At 38.3% G+C, this 19,701-nt stretch overlaps 1 protein-coding gene across 14 annotated transcripts; it reads left to right on the top strand.

Moving 5' to 3' along the window:
• Positions 1-981: 981 nt before the first annotated feature.
• LOC107416521 (auxin response factor 4) lies at positions 982-10,066 on the top strand. Of its 14 annotated transcripts, none has more exons than XM_016025016.4 (13): positions 982-1,128; positions 2,155-2,502; positions 2,650-2,706; positions 3,007-3,189; positions 3,296-3,380; positions 3,455-3,545; positions 4,043-4,207; positions 6,853-6,972; positions 7,046-7,121; positions 8,148-8,310; positions 8,403-9,148; positions 9,234-9,424; positions 9,647-10,066. In XM_016025016.4, the coding sequence occupies exons 1-13, from the start codon at positions 1,114-1,116 to the stop codon at positions 9,828-9,830; spliced, it is 2,424 nt and encodes an 807-aa protein (XP_015880502.4). In that variant the 5' UTR covers positions 982-1,113; the 3' UTR covers positions 9,831-10,066. The 14 variants fall into 14 exon arrangements, with proteins under 14 accessions (XP_015880502.4, XP_024928576.3, XP_048324421.2 ...); XM_025072808.3 differs by having other exon boundaries at positions 8,400-9,148; XM_048468460.2 differs by having other exon boundaries at positions 1,020-1,165; positions 2,186-2,502.
• Positions 10,067-19,701: the final 9,635 nt, after the last annotated feature.

The following is a 19,701-nucleotide window of genomic DNA, read 5'->3' as shown; positions in this document are numbered from 1 at the left end:
TAAAATTTATTTATTTATTTTTGTTCGAAAATATCATAACATAGTTACATTAAATTATCTTTTTCTTAAATAGCTTATATGTACTATATCCATTTTAATATTTCTATAGTAGTTCAAATTCATAAGTTACTAAATTTTTTTTTTAACTTTTATATTTTATAATATTATTATTAACATAAGTTATCAAATTCAGCTAAAAAAATTATCAAATACAGTTAAAAATTGATTTTTCTTTATTATCCTCTTTTAAGATAATTTAATTTGTAATGATCATTAGTGATAATTTTTAGATTTTGTATTGAAGATTTAATTATGAATTTCTCTTCAATCAATCAAAAAAATTGATTCCTTGTTCAAAAGTATGATCAACTTTTTCTATTTTTTGTTTGTTTATTTTTTTTCCTTTACTATATATTGTTTTTGGATTGCATTTACTATAGTTGATATGAAAATGAAAATTATGCTAAATATTTTATAACATGTGTAGCATATAATAATAATAAAAAATAATATTACAAATAAATAGATAATAATAAAAAATGTGTTGTTTAATCATTATATACAATAATAATTAAATATTATTATCTATTAAATATCTAAATATTAATTTTGAATCGTATAATAATTATAGAATAATATTTTTTAAACTATAAAACTAAAATTGAAATACAATTAAACTGATTTTTTAAGAAACTGTAGTAATACCAAATTAAATGTAAGTATCTCAAATAAAAATAAACATCAAGTGGCATAAGAATTCTGTAATAAAAGCGTGGATGTCACACGCAGAAAAGTCGAGTGGAAAGGCATCTGTGTAAAAATATAAAAGAACAAAGAGTGATGAGACTTGAGATACAAAAGGGTGGACTGCTGGGGGCTCTGAGTCACTGAGTCCCAACAACTAACAACACGCCCACGATAGTTGCTGCCAAACACTCCCCAGGGCCCCCTATTACATTGACAACACTCTCCATTTCTCTCTCTCTCTCTCTCTCTCTCTCTCTCTCTTTCTCTTCCGTTTTCTTTCCCCGTTAATTTATGAACCTCTGTTCCTTTCTCTGTCTGCTCTGATATCTCTAAATCCTCAGCTGCATAAGACATAAACTGAAAAAGATGATCCCTAATCTGGTCAATTTCTTGGACCATTTAGACCCTTATTACACATGTAGATCATATGCTTTCCTTTCCTTTTTTTTTCTTTCCTCTTTTGATTGATATAAAATAAAATCATAAAGCATTTACTTTTTTCTTCTTTAATTTTTTATTTTATTTTATTTTATTTATTTTTTAATGATTTAAATGTATATTCGGGTTTTATAGGAGTTTAAATCATATTGTTGGAAGTGGAAAGAGTTAATATTTTTTGTTTTATTGGGAGAAGAATGAAATACATTATTTTTGTTAAGAAATTTATTATATGTTGCATTGAATGAAAAACTCCTATTTTGTCTTGGTGGAGGGCCTCACTCACACAGTGAATGAAATTACTAATTAAAAAGAAAAAGATAAAGCTAAGGCAAAGCAAAGGGAGAGAAGGGTGAGGGTGGTGGGGGAGTGTGGGTTATGTACTGTCTTAGCCTGTCCCCCCCACCCAACACAGTCTCTCTCGCTCTCTTCTCTCTCTCTCTATCTTTTATATCTCTCTCTCTCTCTCTCTCTAACAGTCCAAGTCCAAAAGCCACCACCACATTGGCTTTTTTTGCCTTTTATTTCTGTGCTTCCTATGCAATTGTCTGTGTCTGTTGCTTCTGCTCCCTCTACTCAGTACCTGCAAATGGGGGAGGAATCATACTTTGAATTTCTTGTTATTATTTGATACCCACTTTTCTTTTCCTTCTCATCTTTTAGCCTCCTGGCTGGGCTTCCCTCCAAACATGTCAATCTTGTTTTTTATACTATGCCTTCTCCTGTTTTTAGCTTTTGTGGGCACCCCTCAAATATGAACTCCTTACCATGATTTGACCTCATTTCCAATTTTCTATAGTTTATTTATTTATTTTCTCGCTTTTGTGGGTACCCTTCTTTTTCCACTTGATTACTTTCATCCCCAACTTTTCTTTTTTAATTAAATTTTAAATTATTGCTATTTTTGTTTGGGTGGATTGTTTATTTGGTTGTACTTCTGTTGTGCAACACTAATAGGAACAATATCAGGTGTTCATGGAAATTGATCTGAACCATGCAGTGGCTGAGGAGGAGAAGAATGCATTTTGTAATGGAGACTGCGACAAGGGCTGTTGTGTTTGTTGTTTATCCTCTTCGACTTCTTCTTGTTCTTCAAATTCATCTTCGGCTCCTGTTTCTTCTTCAATTTACTTGGAGCTGTGGCATGCCTGTGCTGGCCCTCTTACCTCACTGCCCAAGAAAGGGAATGTGGTTGTGTATTTTCCACAAGGCCACTTAGAACAGGTTGCTTCATCATCTCCCTTCTCACCCATGGAGATGCCCACTTTTGATCTCCAACCACAGATCTTCTGCAAGGTCGTTAATGTCCAACTACTCGTGAGTACCAGCTCTGACTCTTTTAACTTGAATTGCTTGTGCCTTCTTTAATATAAAGTTCCTACATTTACCACTCAATTAATTTTTTTTTTCCCTTTATTTTATTTTGGTTATGAAATTTTGTTTTCTCTTGAATTTCTGAGACAGGCTAATAAGGAGAATGATGAGGTCTACACGCATGTTACTTTACTGCCTCAACCAGAGGTAAGACTGTTAATTCTTGTTGAAGCTTCCTGGCTTTGTCATCTTGGTTTTGAGCAAACTGGATTAATAAAAGAAATAAGATTAAAAAACACCGAGAAAAATCCTTTTCTTGGTACTAGGTTGGGAGGGAGGCTACATAGCATGTTTCTTAGGTTCGCTTGTTGCTTTGGACATAATTTCCTGTAAGAATCTTACTTTATTCAAATGGCAGTTGAAAAGATTTTAGTCTTCTTCCTCTAATCGTGATTGGGATGATGGTCATGAAATTAAGGAGATGTTTTATTCTGTTTATATATATAGTTGGTAGGAATGAAATTAGAAGGCAAAGAGCTTGAAGAGTTGGGAGTTGATGAGGGGAGTGGAGGATCACCTACGAAATCAACCCCTCACATGTTTTGCAAAACACTTACCGCTTCTGATACCAGTACCCATGGAGGGTTCTCCGTACCTCGCAGAGCTGCTGAAGATTGTTTCCCTCCACTGGTGAGATTTAATGCTATAATTTTATCTGTCTGTTATAAGGTGAATTAATATATTTGTCCTAGTCCAGGAGTACCATGTCAATTCAATAGAATTGCCTTGTTTTCAGGATTATAAGCAACAGAGGCCCTCTCAAGAGCTTGTTGCAAAAGATCTGCATGGGGTGGAGTGGAGGTTTCGACATATTTATAGAGGTTATCTCTGTTAAATTCTGCAGTGTGGTTTCATTGATGAAAATATGCTAAACTCAGTGTATAATACTTGTCAGGTCAGCCAAGGAGACATCTGCTCACTACAGGATGGAGCATTTTTGTTAGCCAAAAGAATCTTGTTTCAGGAGATGCAGTGCTCTTTTTGAGGTATTGATGTCCAATATACAGGATCTTTTACTGTCAATTGGACATCACAGAGTAGTCATTCATTTTGTTTCTTAATCCAAGCTGAAATCATGGTTCCATCCTATACATTTAAGGATTAACTAAATAAGAAATTAAATATGATGTTAATACTTTTTTCTATAAACATGTCCTGCCAACTAGAAATTATTGGTATTACCAAGAATACAAAATGTGGTTCTTTGCCTTATATAGAAATTGATTGTCTTAACAAGTGTCGTTCTTATAGAAGAAAGAAGATACTTAATATTTTGAACACCCAAAAATATTTACATCCATGTGACAACTTTCATCTTCCATCAAATTGAATGACAAAAAGATTACTGATTAAAATGAGCAAAATGAAAATATTTCAAAAGAGTGTCTAAAGAATGTAATATCCATTTCCCCAACTATCCTTGATTATTCTTTTTCGCAACATTCTCTGGTTAAGATTTCAATTCATTTAATGGTCACTGCAGGGGTGAAAATGGAGAGCTAAGGTTGGGAATTAGAAGAGCTGTTAGACCAAGGAATGGTCTTCCTGATTCTATTGTTGGCAACCAGAATTCTTATCCAAGCGTTCTATCTCTAGTGGCTAATGCAATATCTACCAAGAGCATGTTTCATGTTTTCTACAGTCCAAGGTACTACCAGTGGCTCTGTTATGCTTTGCTATACACGTTTTGTATTCACTTCAATTTCCTGTATGTTGGCATCGATACTATTCTTATTCATGATTACGTTCCATTTTTCTCAATTTATACATTTTTTGCTTCAAATTAGTATTTAAAATTATTGCACATTTTGTTTCCTCTTTTGACCATTGTAATATTTTTAGATACTATGCTTTTTGATACCCACACTTTCCCTATTAGAGTTCCCTAGAGTTTTGTATTAGTATTTGATGCCTTAATACAATTTCAATGTTTTGTACCTGGTAATAGTTTTAGATTTATTGTATTCAATAGTGCGAGAATTATCAAAACATTCATCAAATTTGTTTACCAAATGATGTGGTAATATTTAATTATTATTTTTTATTTATTTATCCACTAAAAAATTTCATTTATCCATATTTAGGTCATATGAGTATATTAACCAGTAATATATTGACACGTGTCATTTGGTAAAAGATTTTGGTGAACATTTTGTACTTGTAGCACTACTGCATGATGTTAGCACTTGAAATGGAAAACAAAGGTTCTTGAGAAATACTTCCTTTTGATTTATGCTAAAGTTTTGATGGAAAATGTTTTCTAGGAACTAGAATACATTATTTAATTGTAATTAGTTTTCCTCTCTCGTTTGGTAATAGGAAAACATATGATTTAAATGTAATTAAAAATTGTGTTTTAAAAACAAGGGTAAAATAGTCATTAAAAATGTCTAACCAATTTTTTAGGAACCTTGAGAATTAACCCCTTTCCATCCAACTTTCCCACCTATTGAGAATTAATTATTGGTAGGCCCACGTTTTCCACTCATAAGAACTATACTTTCTCCAAGAATCTCAGATTTCCACCAACTTTGGTATGAACCAAACATTTCCTAAGACGTCTGAAAGCAAGTAAGGAAAGCGATGTGTATTAAAGGAACCCACTATGATACTAAACGTGTGAATGATGCAAAGAAAATATTCAAAACTGAAAAGAAAGCACATTTTAGAATTTTTAGAAGAGGTTTAGACAACTAAGAGTTGAGTTAAACTTGCAAAATCTATGAATCCTTTGGTTTTAAAGTGGATTCTTGTGATGATTTTAAAACTGGAATAACGTTAGTTTCAGGAATAGAAATTTACTCTCCTCAAGTGCTTGCAGTACTTATTGTCTTACAATGATAATTTAACTCAGTAAAAGAACGTAGATTCTAACTAGAGATGCCTCTGAAATTGATATATATAAATGTATATATATATATATATATATATATATACTACCAAACTTAGGTGAGGATGCTAAGTTGAGGACATTGTTAGGATGCACATCTCGCAAACTTCACAATGTCCTCAACATTGTTGGATGTGCATCCTCATGATGTTCTCAACTTACATCCCCACTGGAGCGAGACTGTACATCTATATATCTTATGAAATGGTTTTTTTATCAGTTATTATTTGAATTTAAATCTAAAACTCTAAGTGGGATATAGCACCTTTAGCACTTGCGACAAGAAACAAGCTTGTTTAGTATTGTGGACTAAACATTTAAGAAATAATAGGATATGCTTCCCAAATTTCATTATAACAAATGAGTGTTTACGGCAATACAATCATAAAATTGATAATGATATGCTATGTATTTTTTACTTTGTTTTTTTTGGGCAATCTGTTTGAATATAAAAATTTGTAGAAGGGAAAGGGAGGAATGTCTATATCTCAATTTAAGACTTATTATCTGTAGAAGTCTGCACATACCTAGGTGACGTATGTTATTGATTCTTCTATGTCCTGATATGGTGAAACCTGCAATACGTGTTTTAGGAAAGAAAATAGTATTTCATGTTCATTTATGTGAAGACTTGGTGGCATGGACTTGATTTGAGTAAATCAGATCCTGAGTGAGTTTGATGTCTTCAACAAGGTTACCTATTTGAGAACACAACCAAGACCAGACAGGATACAGTCTGTTCAATATTTGCTTTTAGGGACTCTTAGGTTTTATAAAATTAATGTGAATAACAGAGCAGCAGGATGGTAGGGGGTCTAAATGATTTACAATAGCTTTCCCTTTATAGAAGTGTTGTGTATGTTTCGCATTGTATATAGAAAGGGGAACAGTTAAATCATGAACATTGGATCCATATTCTACAATACTGAGTGATGTTATTTAATAGTGTTGGAGAGCATGAACTATCTATGAGGGTGGAAAAACAATTCATTCGTTGAGGTTTAAATCATTTGGAGCACATAGGAAAAGCGAATGCAAATACATATATGTATGTACTAGTGAAAGGTTGTGAGATATAGTTGCATAGGTTTATAAAATTGTCAAAAGTACTTAGAGCCTTATCATTGCAGAGATTAGTTCACCATTCTTATAATTGAATTCATTTTCCATTTTTCCCCTGTCTACGAGATTAACTCAATTAAAGAGAGTTTTTACAACCATCATGTTATTTCAAGCTTTTTCCATCAAGTTCCTAAGAGCTTTTTCACCTGTGACATGCATCTATCTACAATGTCTAAGTTTTATTTCAATATTTTTCTTGGAGATATGAAATAACATGCTTAGCAAGACTTATGCTTGTGAAAGAATCTTATTCTAACTTATTCAATAATCCTGAAATGCAGGGCAAGTCATGCGGAGTTTGTCATTCCCTACCAAAAATATATTAAAAGTGTTACAAATCCAGTGACCATTGGGACAAGATTCAAAATGAGATTTGACATGGAAGATTCGCCAGAAAGAAGGTTTTTATACGTTGGCTCTATGGGTTACATAATTATTTTTCTCATAAGGTATAACTTAGGTCTGCTTTTGCAGATGCAGTGGTGTAGTCACTGGAATTGGTGACTTGGATCCCTATAGGTGGCCAAACTCTAAATGGAGATGCTTGATGGTGCAAATTTTAATTTCTCCTTTCACATTTTAGAGATATTCTATTTTATGCATTGTTTTTCTTGATATTTGTGCTATTCTGGAATTTTCTTAAAATGATTTTTTGTTTGATATCTTTCACAATAAATGGATAAGATTCTCATATCATCTTTGCTTTCTCCATTTTTTGTTTGCACCTTTCATTTTTCATAATTCACAAAATAATTTTCGGAGGCCTAAAATTTTTGGGTTTTGATTGTATTAAATTGTTGGAATATACATTAGATATATGGTTGGACCCACATTCTTCAGGCTCAAGCTTAAGCTTTTGGTATACGTAGCGATTCAAGGTATAAGAGCATTGGTGACCGTGAGGCCTTGAGTTTCAATCTTGGTACACCCATTTAATTTTGCATTGAATTTGTGTTAACTAATTATTTGACAAGTCTAAGGTCTGATTTCTTCTCTCTGTTAATGGGCATTAGGCGGAGTATTGTAACTTGGTGAGGTCTTGAGTTTGAATCTTGGTAACCCCATTTGAATTTGCATTGAATGTGTGGTAACTAATTGTTTCACGAGTGTAAAGCCCAATTTCTTCCCCTATTTAATGAGCTTACATGTCAGGCTAGTATTGAAGAATTGGAAACTATGTTTGATATGCATATTTGGTTCCACTTCCTATTACACCCAATTTCTTCCCCTATTTAATGAGCTTACCTGTAAGGTTAGTATTGAAGAATTGGAAACTAGGTTTGATATGCATATTTGGTTCCACTTCCTACAAGCTCGAGCTTTTAGATAGATGGTGATTCAACAGATTGTTCTTGTTTATCCAAATGGGTTAGCTTTTTGGTCTTAGAACGATTAGTTATATGAAGGCCTTACTGAATCCCATAAATGGACACTGCTCCGTCATATTCAAAATATTCTTTTTTTGTACTTCCTGTATATTTCCTTTATGAAATGAAATGTCTAAGTGAGAAACCAACTTCTTATCTCATCGTCCAATTATAAGATATAGTTACACCAGTGTTGTAACATCTAACAGGTCAGGTGGGATGAAGATATTGGGAATGATCGTCAAGAACGAGTGTCTTCGTGGGAGATAGATCCCTCTGTTTCTCTCCCACCGTTTAGCATTCAGTCATCCCCAAGACTGAAGAAACTGCGGACAAGTGTGCAGGCAAACCTGCCCAACAACCCTGTAACCGGTAGAACACTTTCCATTGAGATACTTAAAAGTGACTTGTTCATCATACTCTTCAACTCATGCATCTTTAATGATATATTTTTCTTGCAGCAGGAGGGGGTGGGTTTTTGGACTTTGAGGAGTCAGTCAGATCCTCTAAGGTCTTGCAAGGTCAAGAAAATATAGGTTTCATATCACCCCTCTATGGTTGTGATAGTGTAAACCACCGGCTGGAATTTGATATGCATACTCCAGCACATCAGAGTCTGGCACCAAATACAACGCAGAAGGCTGCTATTGGCGAGTTTATAAGGGCCCACCCAACCACCTACCCTGGCTTTGCGGAAAGCAGTAGGTTTCCGAAGGTCTTGCAAGGTCAAGAAATATGCCCATTGAGGTCCCTGACAGGAAAAGCTGATTTCAGCCTGGGAGCTTGGGGAAAACCCAATCTTGGTTGCACATCTTTCAACACATATCAAGCATCCAAGCCCAATTTTTTCCCTCTAGCATCAGAGTCACTTCAAAACATGTACTTTCCCTATGGTGACAGTCACAAACCTGGCCAAAATCCAGCAATGCACACTAGTGCTACCAACTTCCCGGGAGAGAATGTCAAAACTAACCCATATTCTATTCAGACTGGGGTTATGAGGAATGGAGCTGGAAGATCAAATATACCAAATGAGCATAAGCCACAGGAGAGTATATCTGCTCGTCCCACTGTAGGAACAAATCTAAGGAATTCAAAAGACGATGGTTTTACCGGGACTGCGACTGGTTGTAAACTTTTTGGGTTTTCCTTGACTGGGGAAACTTCAACTCCAAACTCTCAGAATTCCAGTAAGAGGAGCTGTACAAAGGTAAGCTGTAATAGCAGCCTAATTGAATTACAATTTTCACTTTTTTTGACTTTGCTGAACTGATGTCAGACATGATCATTGAAAGGTTCACAAGCAAGGCAGCTTAGTGGGAAGAGCTATTGACCTCTCAAGATTGAATGGCTACAGTGACCTGCTGAGCGAACTAGAGCGACTATTTAGCATGGAAGGCCTACTGGAAGATCCTGAGAAAGGATGGCGGATCTTGTACACCGACAGCGAGAATGATGTAATGGTTGTTGGTGATGATCCATGGCAGTAAGTCTCTCTTATTGACTGGATCTTTTATCGTTTTCTACTTCATCATGATAATAGCTGCATGCATACATTATGCAAAATATGGTTCAAAACCACTTGTTTAATCTCAGAAGATCCTTCTTTTTTTTTTTTTTTTTTGGGTAAAAAGTTTCAGAAGATCGTTGAAAGTAATCCCAACCGTTATTTTTTCCAATTATTGATTGTAATGTTTGTTATGGTCAGTGAATTTTGTAACGTTGTCTCAAAGATCCACATCTATACCCAAGAAGAAGTAGAGAAGATGACATTTGGAATAATCAGTGATGATACTCAAAGCTGCTTGGAACAAGCTCCCGTAATAATGGAAGTTTCGAAGTCTTCATCGGTGGGCCAGCCAGACTCTTCACCAACTGTGATCAGAGTTTAAAGAAATTCTGTGTTGTGTTTGTATGTTTGTATATGAATCTAATTTATGCAAAAACAACCTGGCAATATATGTTCGAGCTTTGATGTCCCCTAAGTGCTGTAGTAGGTATTATCCTAAAACGTTGAAGATTCAACTCCCTTGGCCTCCTCGAGATTGGACGTTTCCTGTTGTAGTATTAATGAATGATCCAGTATAAATAATTGGGTTGTATCGTGATAGTCAAAAAGCTTCCTACATAGTTACGTCTCCACATTAAAAAAAAAATATATATATATATATATATATATATATATATATATATATATATATATATATATATATATAAAGAAAGGGGCAAAAAAAAAAAAAAAAAAAAAAAAAGCTTCCTACCTAATGAACCAATTTTCCTAATTTTTTTTAATTTTATTTTTGCCGGCAACAGTTGTTCGAGTTCCAAATATAGCCTTGAACTCATCGAGTTTTCCTTCATTCACCGTGGATGGTGAAAACCAACCTCGTTATGGCTAGGAAACGTTTGGTCCGCATTTAACATGACCGCAAAATTTCACCTTCATCCATCATGGAGAAAACGTAAAGGCAGTGTGCATCTTCATTCTTTTAGCCACCAACAGCTTATACCTCAATAAAACTGAAATCCTTTAAGGTAAATTTTTTTTTGTATTATTTGACTACATGTATGTAGGGGTGGGCAAAATCTAATCCAACTCGTTCAACCTGTCCAATCCAATCCATTTTTAACGGTTTGGATTGGATTTTTACATCAATTGGATTGGATTGGGTTCAAAATATTATAAATTGTATGGATTGGATTGGTTATGGATTGGAAATATAAATCCAATCCAATCCAATCCAATCCAAATAATATATTATATAATAAAAAATTATATATTTTTTATTTTTTTCATTTTTATATATTAATTTTAGTATTTTTTTTTTCATTTTTATGTATTAATTTTTAAATTTTTTTCCATTTTTATATATTGATTTTTAATATATATATATATATATATATATATTTTTCCCTTTTACATTCCCATATCCCAAATCACAAATCAAATTGTAAATTATAATCCTAAACTAAACATTTACCTTTGTTACCGCCTGCCACCAGTCCATCACTATCACCATAATATATATATATATATATTTACATTCCCATCATATATATATATATATATCTACATATATTGTATCCAATTGTTACTTATATATATATATATATATATAAATGTTTAAATATAATTTATTGCTAATTTTATTGTTTTGATTTTTGTAAAGCTTACAGAATCAACTAAAATTAGTAAATCTGTCAACGTTGATTGACTTATGATTTACCAAAATTTTAAAGTTAAAAAAAAAAAGGAATTATGCATTGATTCTTGAGTGAATGAATTTTGACGAATGTATTATTTTACATTATTTGTTTTAACAATTTTAATTTGATTTTATAGGAGTGAGATGATGACATTAACGTTTGGTATTTAAAAAGTGCATGATGTGTATCATTTGCTACATTTTCTTCTTTATTTTCCATTGTAGACTATGTTGTATTATTCTAATTGTATTTTATGTTTGGATAATTATAATTTATTATTTATATTTTAAATTTGAAATTTTTTTTATTTGTATTATATATTTATATAGTAAGTTTTAAACCAATCAACCAATTCAAACCAAACCGATCATAAATGATTTGGTTTGGTTTGGATTTAATGCTTTAATGGTTTGGTTTGGATTGTAAATTAAAAAAACCGATATATATGGATTGGATTGTATTTCGGTCCAAAACCGAACCAATCCAGTCCATGTCCACCCCTACATGTATGCTCAACTCTTTCTCTCTCTCTCTCTCTCTCTCTCTCTCTCTCCCTCTTTTTTTTTTTTTTTAAATTATAAATTGCGGTATATATTTTAACTATATATTGAGAATTTCATTGAAGGCATTGTCAGGACCCGTCCAGCATTCCTTTCCCGGAACCCTAGACAGCCCTGATCCCAGGGAAACCCTACCGGACCCTCCAAAGGAAAATCCGACAGAGCCTCCCCTAAGGGATTTACTTACCACAATTTACCTGTACTGAAAACACAATTCTAAAAACATCCCCTTATTCCTCCCACAAACTACAAACTGATTCCACAAATTCCAACACTTCTCAAAGCAACAACAGTCCAGTGCATAAATAAAACAGAAGTATTCCAATAGTATACAGAGCTTTAAGAAGTGCTAAACAACAGAAATACAACAAGGCTGAAAAGAAATAATACACTGAAATGAAAGAGTACAAAGAAACTCCTCAAAACACAACAGCAGCGGAAAACTTGGTTCGCTCCGGAAGAACGTCTACCACCACTTGCACCTAAGGGAACGGAATTTAAGAGTGTGAGATGCTAATCATCTCCGTGAGTAACCCGAACTACTGAACACCTTTTGATAATAATAATAAAATAATAACAATTAACCAACAATTAATAATAAATAATAATAACCTTTGGAAAATAATGATTTCCCTCAAAACTCTCACCAATCGCTCCGTTTGAAATGTTCCCTTTTTAAAACCTTTTCGCAAAACCCAATGTGCATACCTCCCAAAAACCAAGGGATTAAATAATTTAACAACAACAATTAAATAAATACATACCCCAAATATATAATAAAAATATAATAAATTATAATAAATAAATTTTGAACACCTTTGGGGTTTAAACCATTATTTGCAATTACACCGACAATTACACCTGACGCACCACACCATATACCGGTGATGCCCTCCGATACCCAGCGTCCCGAGCACCGACTGGCGGGAGGTTAAAGAGAGAAACCTGCAGTGGTCACTTCGGCGTCCCGACAGTACCGACTGCTAAAAACCATCACCCGGCCAAGGAGGGGGGCGGCTGTGCGCAACAATAACCTTGCCTGCCCACGGTCCAATGGCAACTCACGGGTGAAGTAATAACCGCACGCTAAACCATATAATAACCGCGTGCTAAACCACGTGTCCATACACCATACACCAGAACACCAATACTGTATGAGTGCGTCTAAAAATAAACATGAACAACCAACCGTACCGTTTTTCCAAAAACCACCGTGGGAAGTATACCAAAATTTCACAAAACACCATCCCACATATTTTATCCAATCACCCGGTACGAAACAGCGATAACAGCAAACCACAATAAAAATACCGCGGGCATAATTTATAAAATTTAACCAATTATTTTCACAAAATATTTAACCCAATTATGCCCGAGAAATCACATTTGAAACCACGTAAAATTAATACCGAAACATACCTTGCTCATGCATAACAAATAAATTAAATTAAACCGCATTAAAACCATAATTAAACCACACCACATGAGCGTAATTAAATACTAAATTAAATACCAATTAAATTTAATTAATTGCCCAAAATAATTTTTGAAGGTGGGTCACTCACCTGGAGAGCGCAAATCAACTAAGATCCTCCTCGGGATCCACTCCACTACTCGCGCGTGCACCTAAACAACCACAGTGCACAAACCAAAAATATTAATATTTTATTCGGGTAATTCCCAAATGGATACCCGGGGAGCGAACACCAAGCGACATCTAAGGGTTACGAGTTATATACCGAATCGAAGCTCGCGTGATGAGGATCACGGATTCGGTCTTACTTTCCGATGATCGTACCCGACGGGGTCGGAATCTCGCCGGAAAGGTTTTCGAGTTTCGGCTCCGCAATTCTCCCAAACCGTCGCGAATTGGCGGAAACGGAAGTCGGATTTGGGTTCAGGAGGTCGAACACTGCGGACTGGAGCTGGCCGGAATTTTCGGGTACTCGCCGGAACAGTATTTTCCGGCGGGCCGCCACGTCACCGGCAACCGTCACCGGAACAGTATTTTCCGGCAGTGGCCGTTTGCTGTGAAATTTTGCAGATTTGTAGATCGTGAGGAGAGCAATCCAACGGGACCGACGGTGAGCAAAACGGAGGTCGGACGGCGGAGAAATCACCGTTTGAAGATTTTCGACCCCTCGCCGGAAAACGCTCCGATCCCGGCGCGTCGGTGGTCCGATGGCCGTGATTTTTGGTGGGTAGGCCGGACTTGAGGAGAGGATCAAGGCTGTCAGGCGCGTGTGGCCGGAAAATGGCCGGAACAGTGCCGATTCGCGGTGGCCGGCGGTGGAGGGGAAAAATCGCCGCCAAACTTCGGACGTCCGATCCGGGCGCGTCCGGCGGCCGTTCACCGTGAAACTTGGAGGTTTTGCCGGAAATGAGGTGGGCAAGCTTTCTGTCCGGCGTGTGTACAGTAACTCGGCCGGAACAGTGGCAAAATCCGGTGGCCGGCGGTGGCTCTCTCTCTCTCTTTCTCTCTCCTCTCTCTCTTTCTCTCTCTTCTCTCTCTTTCTCTCTCTTCCCCGAGAGTTTTTCAAAATTAAAACCCTGCGTGACACTGTTCATGCCACGTGGACCAATCAGAAACTGACACGTGGCGTTTCACTGTTCACCGACCCAAAAAAAACATTAAAATAATACGGTATCCGGTAAACTTCAAACGTCCATAACTTTTTAACCGGATGTCCGTTTTGAGCGTGCCGCTAGTCTGTGAACTCGTATCGACGAGCACTTCACAACCATGCATGAGTCAAAGCTCAATTCCCCATAAACAAAAAGTCAACTCCGGCACCCCTTGGACAGTTTGGACCGCAACTTGTTTCGTCCATAACTTTCAAACCGTAGCTCCGTTTTCGACGTGCTACCAGTCTACGAACTCGTGGCATCGTGCACTTCGCCACGGTACCCTAGTCATCTCGAAATTCCCACCGAGTCAAAAAGTCAACTTTTGACCCCTTCGGTCAACGGTCAACGGTCAACGTGCACGGATTCCGGTGTGATTTAGGACGGGGTGTTACAGCCTTCCCCCCTTACAAAAATTTCGTCCTCGAAATTTCCGCACGTCACTAGAACAGATAAGGGTTCTGATCACGCACTTGCGCTTCGGGCTCCTACGTCGCTTCCTCGACTAAGTGGTTCCTTACCAACCAATCCATGCCCAAACTTACTTCAAGTCCGAATAGATCCAACAGGATCAGATCCGCTTCCATCACTTGATCTTCGATGCAGAAGAAACATTCCTTGATTAACTGGCTAGGCCACAAGGATTCTCCTACAGGAGTGGCTAGTTCTAGCAGACATTCTAAAGGAGTAGGGGTCATACCGACCCGAACGACAGACTCTCTTGAGATGAACGAATGTGTTGCTCCCGGGTCTATAAGTACACACGTGTCATTACCAAAAATCATCAAAGTACCTGTGAAATCGTCGGGCGTAGTCCTGGCTCCCTGCTGCGTCATAGCAAACACCCGGCCTTGACTTGTCTGCTGGGGTCTCCTTCCTCTACCTCGACTCGATCCTGCAGACGGCTGGACTGATCCCGAAGAAACTCCTACTGGCTGACTCCCCTGGGAACTCTGTCCTGGAAATACTCCCGTATGCTGTGTCCGTCGACCTGCTCCTAGCACACTGCCGCTACCATAAGGGCAATCCCTCCTTATGTGGCCTGGCTGCCCACACCGAAAGCATAAACCATCCATCTGACACTGCCCAGAATGATTCCCCCTACAAAGTGGACAAATCCGCAGAGAACCAATGCGTGACTGCTGGTACGAGCTTGTATCCACACTGATCGAATGGCGAGCTGGCTGGGGCATACGATAACTATCTCTCCTCTGGAATCTGCCTCGTGGGCTTAACCCATCATTGTCTGAGCCTGAACTATGGCTTCTTTTAGTTGCCCCCTGTTGAGGTACTCCGCTATACGAACCTTCGAAAGATCTGCGCCTTGAGGGTCTGCGTATCTCCTCCTGTCTCTCTAGCTCGAGCGCTGCATCTCTGGCGGACTGATAGGTGGGATGTACTGATCCAGAAAGGGTGTAGCCGATGCTCTCTTTCAATCCATCTATGAACCTCATCTTCTTCGTGTGATCGTCAGGAATCAGGTGCATGCAGAATTCTGATAGTTCCCGGAATCTCCTCTCGTACTCGGTCACTGTCATGTTCCCCTGTCGCAGTTCCTCGAACTCTCTCCTTCTTGCCTCACGATAGGCAGGAGGACAAAACTCAGTAGAGAAGGCAATCTTGAACTGATCCCACGTATGCCTTCTGCGGGTCTTCTCCATCTGCCACCACTTCCGGGCGTCTCCCTCTAACATGAACCCAGAAATCCTCACCATATCTTCATCGGGGCACTGCATCTCCTCTTCCAAGATTTTCTCCATGCTGGATAGCCACTTCAAGGCTGCTGCTGGGCCTTGGCTCCCATCGAACTCCACGGCTCCTAAACGTCGAGCTTGATCCACAGATCGATTACTAGAGCTTGAACCCCTTAAGGCTCTAGTTAGTTGAGAGACCAGATTTCTAAGGCTAGAACGACTTCCGGAACTCTCAGCAGAGCGTTCCCGAGTCCTACGTGTGTCCCGCCGACTCATCGTAGTAGATTATGAGGAAACAAACAAGAGTTTAGAAACAGGGACACTTAAGCACGATTACGAAAGGAAGGAATTTACGGATGGGCTGTACAGCAATGCACAGTCCCTTAGGATTACAAGAACCTATGCTCTGATACCAACTGTCAGGACCCGTCCAGCATTCCTTTCCCGGAACCCTAGACAGCCCTGATCCCAGGGAAACCCTACCGGACCCTCCAAAGGAAAATCCGACAGAGCCTCCCCTAAGGGATTTACTTACCACAATTTACCTGTACTGAAAACACAATTCTAAAAACATCCCCTTATTCCTCCCACAAACTACAAACTGATTCCACAAATTCCAACACTTCTCAAAGCAACAACAGTCCAGTGCATAAATAAAACAGAAGTATTCCAATAGTATACAGAGCTTTAAGAAGTGCTAAACAACAGAAATACAACAAGGCTGAAAAGAAATAATACACTGAAATGAAAGAGTACAAAGAAACTCCTCAAAACACAACAGCAGCGGAAAACTTGGTTCGCTCCGGAAGAACGTCTACCACCACTTGCACCTAAGGGAACGGAATTTAAGAGTGTGAGATGCTAATCATCTCCGTGAGTAACCCGAACTACTGAACACCTTTTGATAATAATAATAAAATAATAACAATTAACCAACAATTAATAATAAATAATAATAACCTTTGGAAAATAATGATTTCCCTCAAAACTCTCACCAATCGCTCCGTTTGAAATGTTCCCTTTTTAAAACCTTTTCGCAAAACCCAATGTGCATACCTCCCAAAAACCAAGGGATTAAATAATTTAACAACAACAATTAAATAAATACATACCCCAAATATATAATAAAAATATAATAAATTATAATAAATAAATTTTGAACACCTTTGGGGTTTAAACCATTATTTGCAATTACACCGACAATTACACCTGACGCACCACACCATATACCGGTGATGCCCTCCGATACCCAGCGTCCCGAGCACCGACTGGCGGGAGGTTAAAGAGAGAAACCTGCAGTGGTCACTTCGGCGTCCCGACAGTACCGACTGCTAAAAACCATCACCCGGCCAAGGAGGGGGGCGGCTGTGCGCAACAATAACCTTGCCTGCCCACGGTCCAATGGCAACTCACGGGTGAAGTAATAACCGCACGCTAAACCATATAATAACCGCGTGCTAAACCACGTGTCCATACACCATACACCAGAACACCAATACTGTATGAGTGCGTCTAAAAATAAACATGAACAACCAACCGTACCGTTTTTCCAAAAACCACCGTGGGAAGTATACCAAAATTTCACAAAACACCATCCCACATATTTTATCCAATCACCCGGTACGAAACAGCGATAACAGCAAACCACAATAAAAATACCGCGGGCATAATTTATAAAATTTAACCAATTATTTTCACAAAATATTTAACCCAATTATGCCCGAGAAATCACATTTGAAACCACGTAAAATTAATACCGAAACATACCTTGCTCATGCATAACAAATAAATTAAATTAAACCGCATTAAAACCATAATTAAACCACACCACATGAGCGTAATTAAATACTAAATTAAATACCAATTAAATTTAATTAATTGCCCAAAATAATTTTTGAAGGTGGGTCACTCACCTGGAGAGCGCAAATCAACTAAGATCCTCCTCGGGATCCACTCCACTACTCGCGCGTGCACCTAAACAACCACAGTGCACAAACCAAAAATATTAATATTTTATTCGGGTAATTCCCAAATGGATACCCGGGGAGCGAACACCAAGCGACATCTAAGGGTTACGAGTTATATACCGAATCGAAGCTCGCGTGATGAGGATCACGGATTCGGTCTTACTTTCCGATGATCGTACCCGACGGGGTCGGAATCTCGCCGGAAAGGTTTTCGAGTTTCGGCTCCGCAATTCTCCCAAACCGTCGCGAATTGGCGGAAACGGAAGTCGGATTTGGGTTCAGGAGGTCGAACACTGCGGACTGGAGCTGGCCGGAATTTTCGGGTACTCGCCGGAACAGTATTTTCCGGCGGGCCGCCACGTCACCGGCAACCGTCACCGGAACAGTATTTTCCGGCAGTGGCCGTTTGCTGTGAAATTTTGCAGATTTGTAGATCGTGAGGAGAGCAATCCAACGGGACCGACGGTGAGCAAAACGGAGGTCGGACGGCGGAGAAATCACCGTTTGAAGATTTTCGACCCCTCGCCGGAAAACGCTCCGATCCCGGCGCGTCGGTGGTCCGATGGCCGTGATTTTTGGTGGGTAGGCCGGACTTGAGGAGAGGATCAAGGCTGTCAGGCGCGTGTGGCCGGAAAATGGCCGGAACAGTGCCGATTCGCGGTGGCCGGCGGTGGAGGGGAAAAATCGCCGCCAAACTTCGGACGTCCGATCCGGGCGCGTCCGGCGGCCGTTCACCGTGAAACTTGGAGGTTTTGCCGGAAATGAGGTGGGCAAGCTTTCTGTCCGGCGTGTGTACAGTAACTCGGCCGGAACAGTGGCAAAATCCGGTGGCCGGCGGTGGCTCTCTCTCTCTCTTTCTCTCTCCTCTCTCTCTTTCTCTCTCTTCTCTCTCTTTCTCTCTCTTCCCCGAGAGTTTTTCAAAATTAAAACCCTGCGTGACACTGTTCATGCCACGTGGACCAATCAGAAACTGACACGTGGCGTTTCACTGTTCACCGACCCAAAAAAAACATTAAAATAATACGGTATCCGGTAAACTTCAAACGTCCATAACTTTTTAACCGGATGTCCGTTTTGAGCGTGCCGCTAGTCTGTGAACTCGTATCGACGAGCACTTCACAACCATGCATGAGTCAAAGCTCAATTCCCCATAAACAAAAAGTCAACTCCGGCACCCCTTGGACAGTTTGGACCGCAACTTGTTTCGTCCATAACTTTCAAACCGTAGCTCCGTTTTCGACGTGCTACCAGTCTACGAACTCGTGGTATCGTGCACTTCGCCACGGTACCCTAGTCATCTCGAAATTCCCACCGAGTCAAAAAGTCAACTTTTGACCCCTTCGGTCAACGGTCAACGGTCAACGTGCACGGATTCCGGTGTGATTTGGGACGGGGTGTTACAGCATAATCGAATTTGGATTTAGAGGTGTATTTTCAATGATTTTATTATTGGGTCAAACCTAGAGATATATGGTATCATTTGGTAATATGATTAGTTTTTAGTTCTGGTTTTTTTTTTTAATCGTTTTTAGTTTCTATTTTTTTCAACTTAATTGTGTATAATTTGGTAATTAAATGTTGGTTAATGATAGTTGTAGTTTCATATATATTTTAAATAATTATAAACTTGAATGAATGAAAAAAATAAAATAAAATAAAATCAAAGCTAGTTATATTACCAAATGGCAGCACAGTTATTTTTTGCATATT

Source organism: Ziziphus jujuba, chromosome 10, assembly GCF_031755915.1.
Source record: "Ziziphus jujuba cultivar Dongzao chromosome 10, ASM3175591v1".
NCBI lineage: Eukaryota > Viridiplantae > Streptophyta > Magnoliopsida > Rosales > Rhamnaceae > Ziziphus > Ziziphus jujuba.
This window is presented reverse-complemented; position numbering and strand designations above follow the sequence as displayed.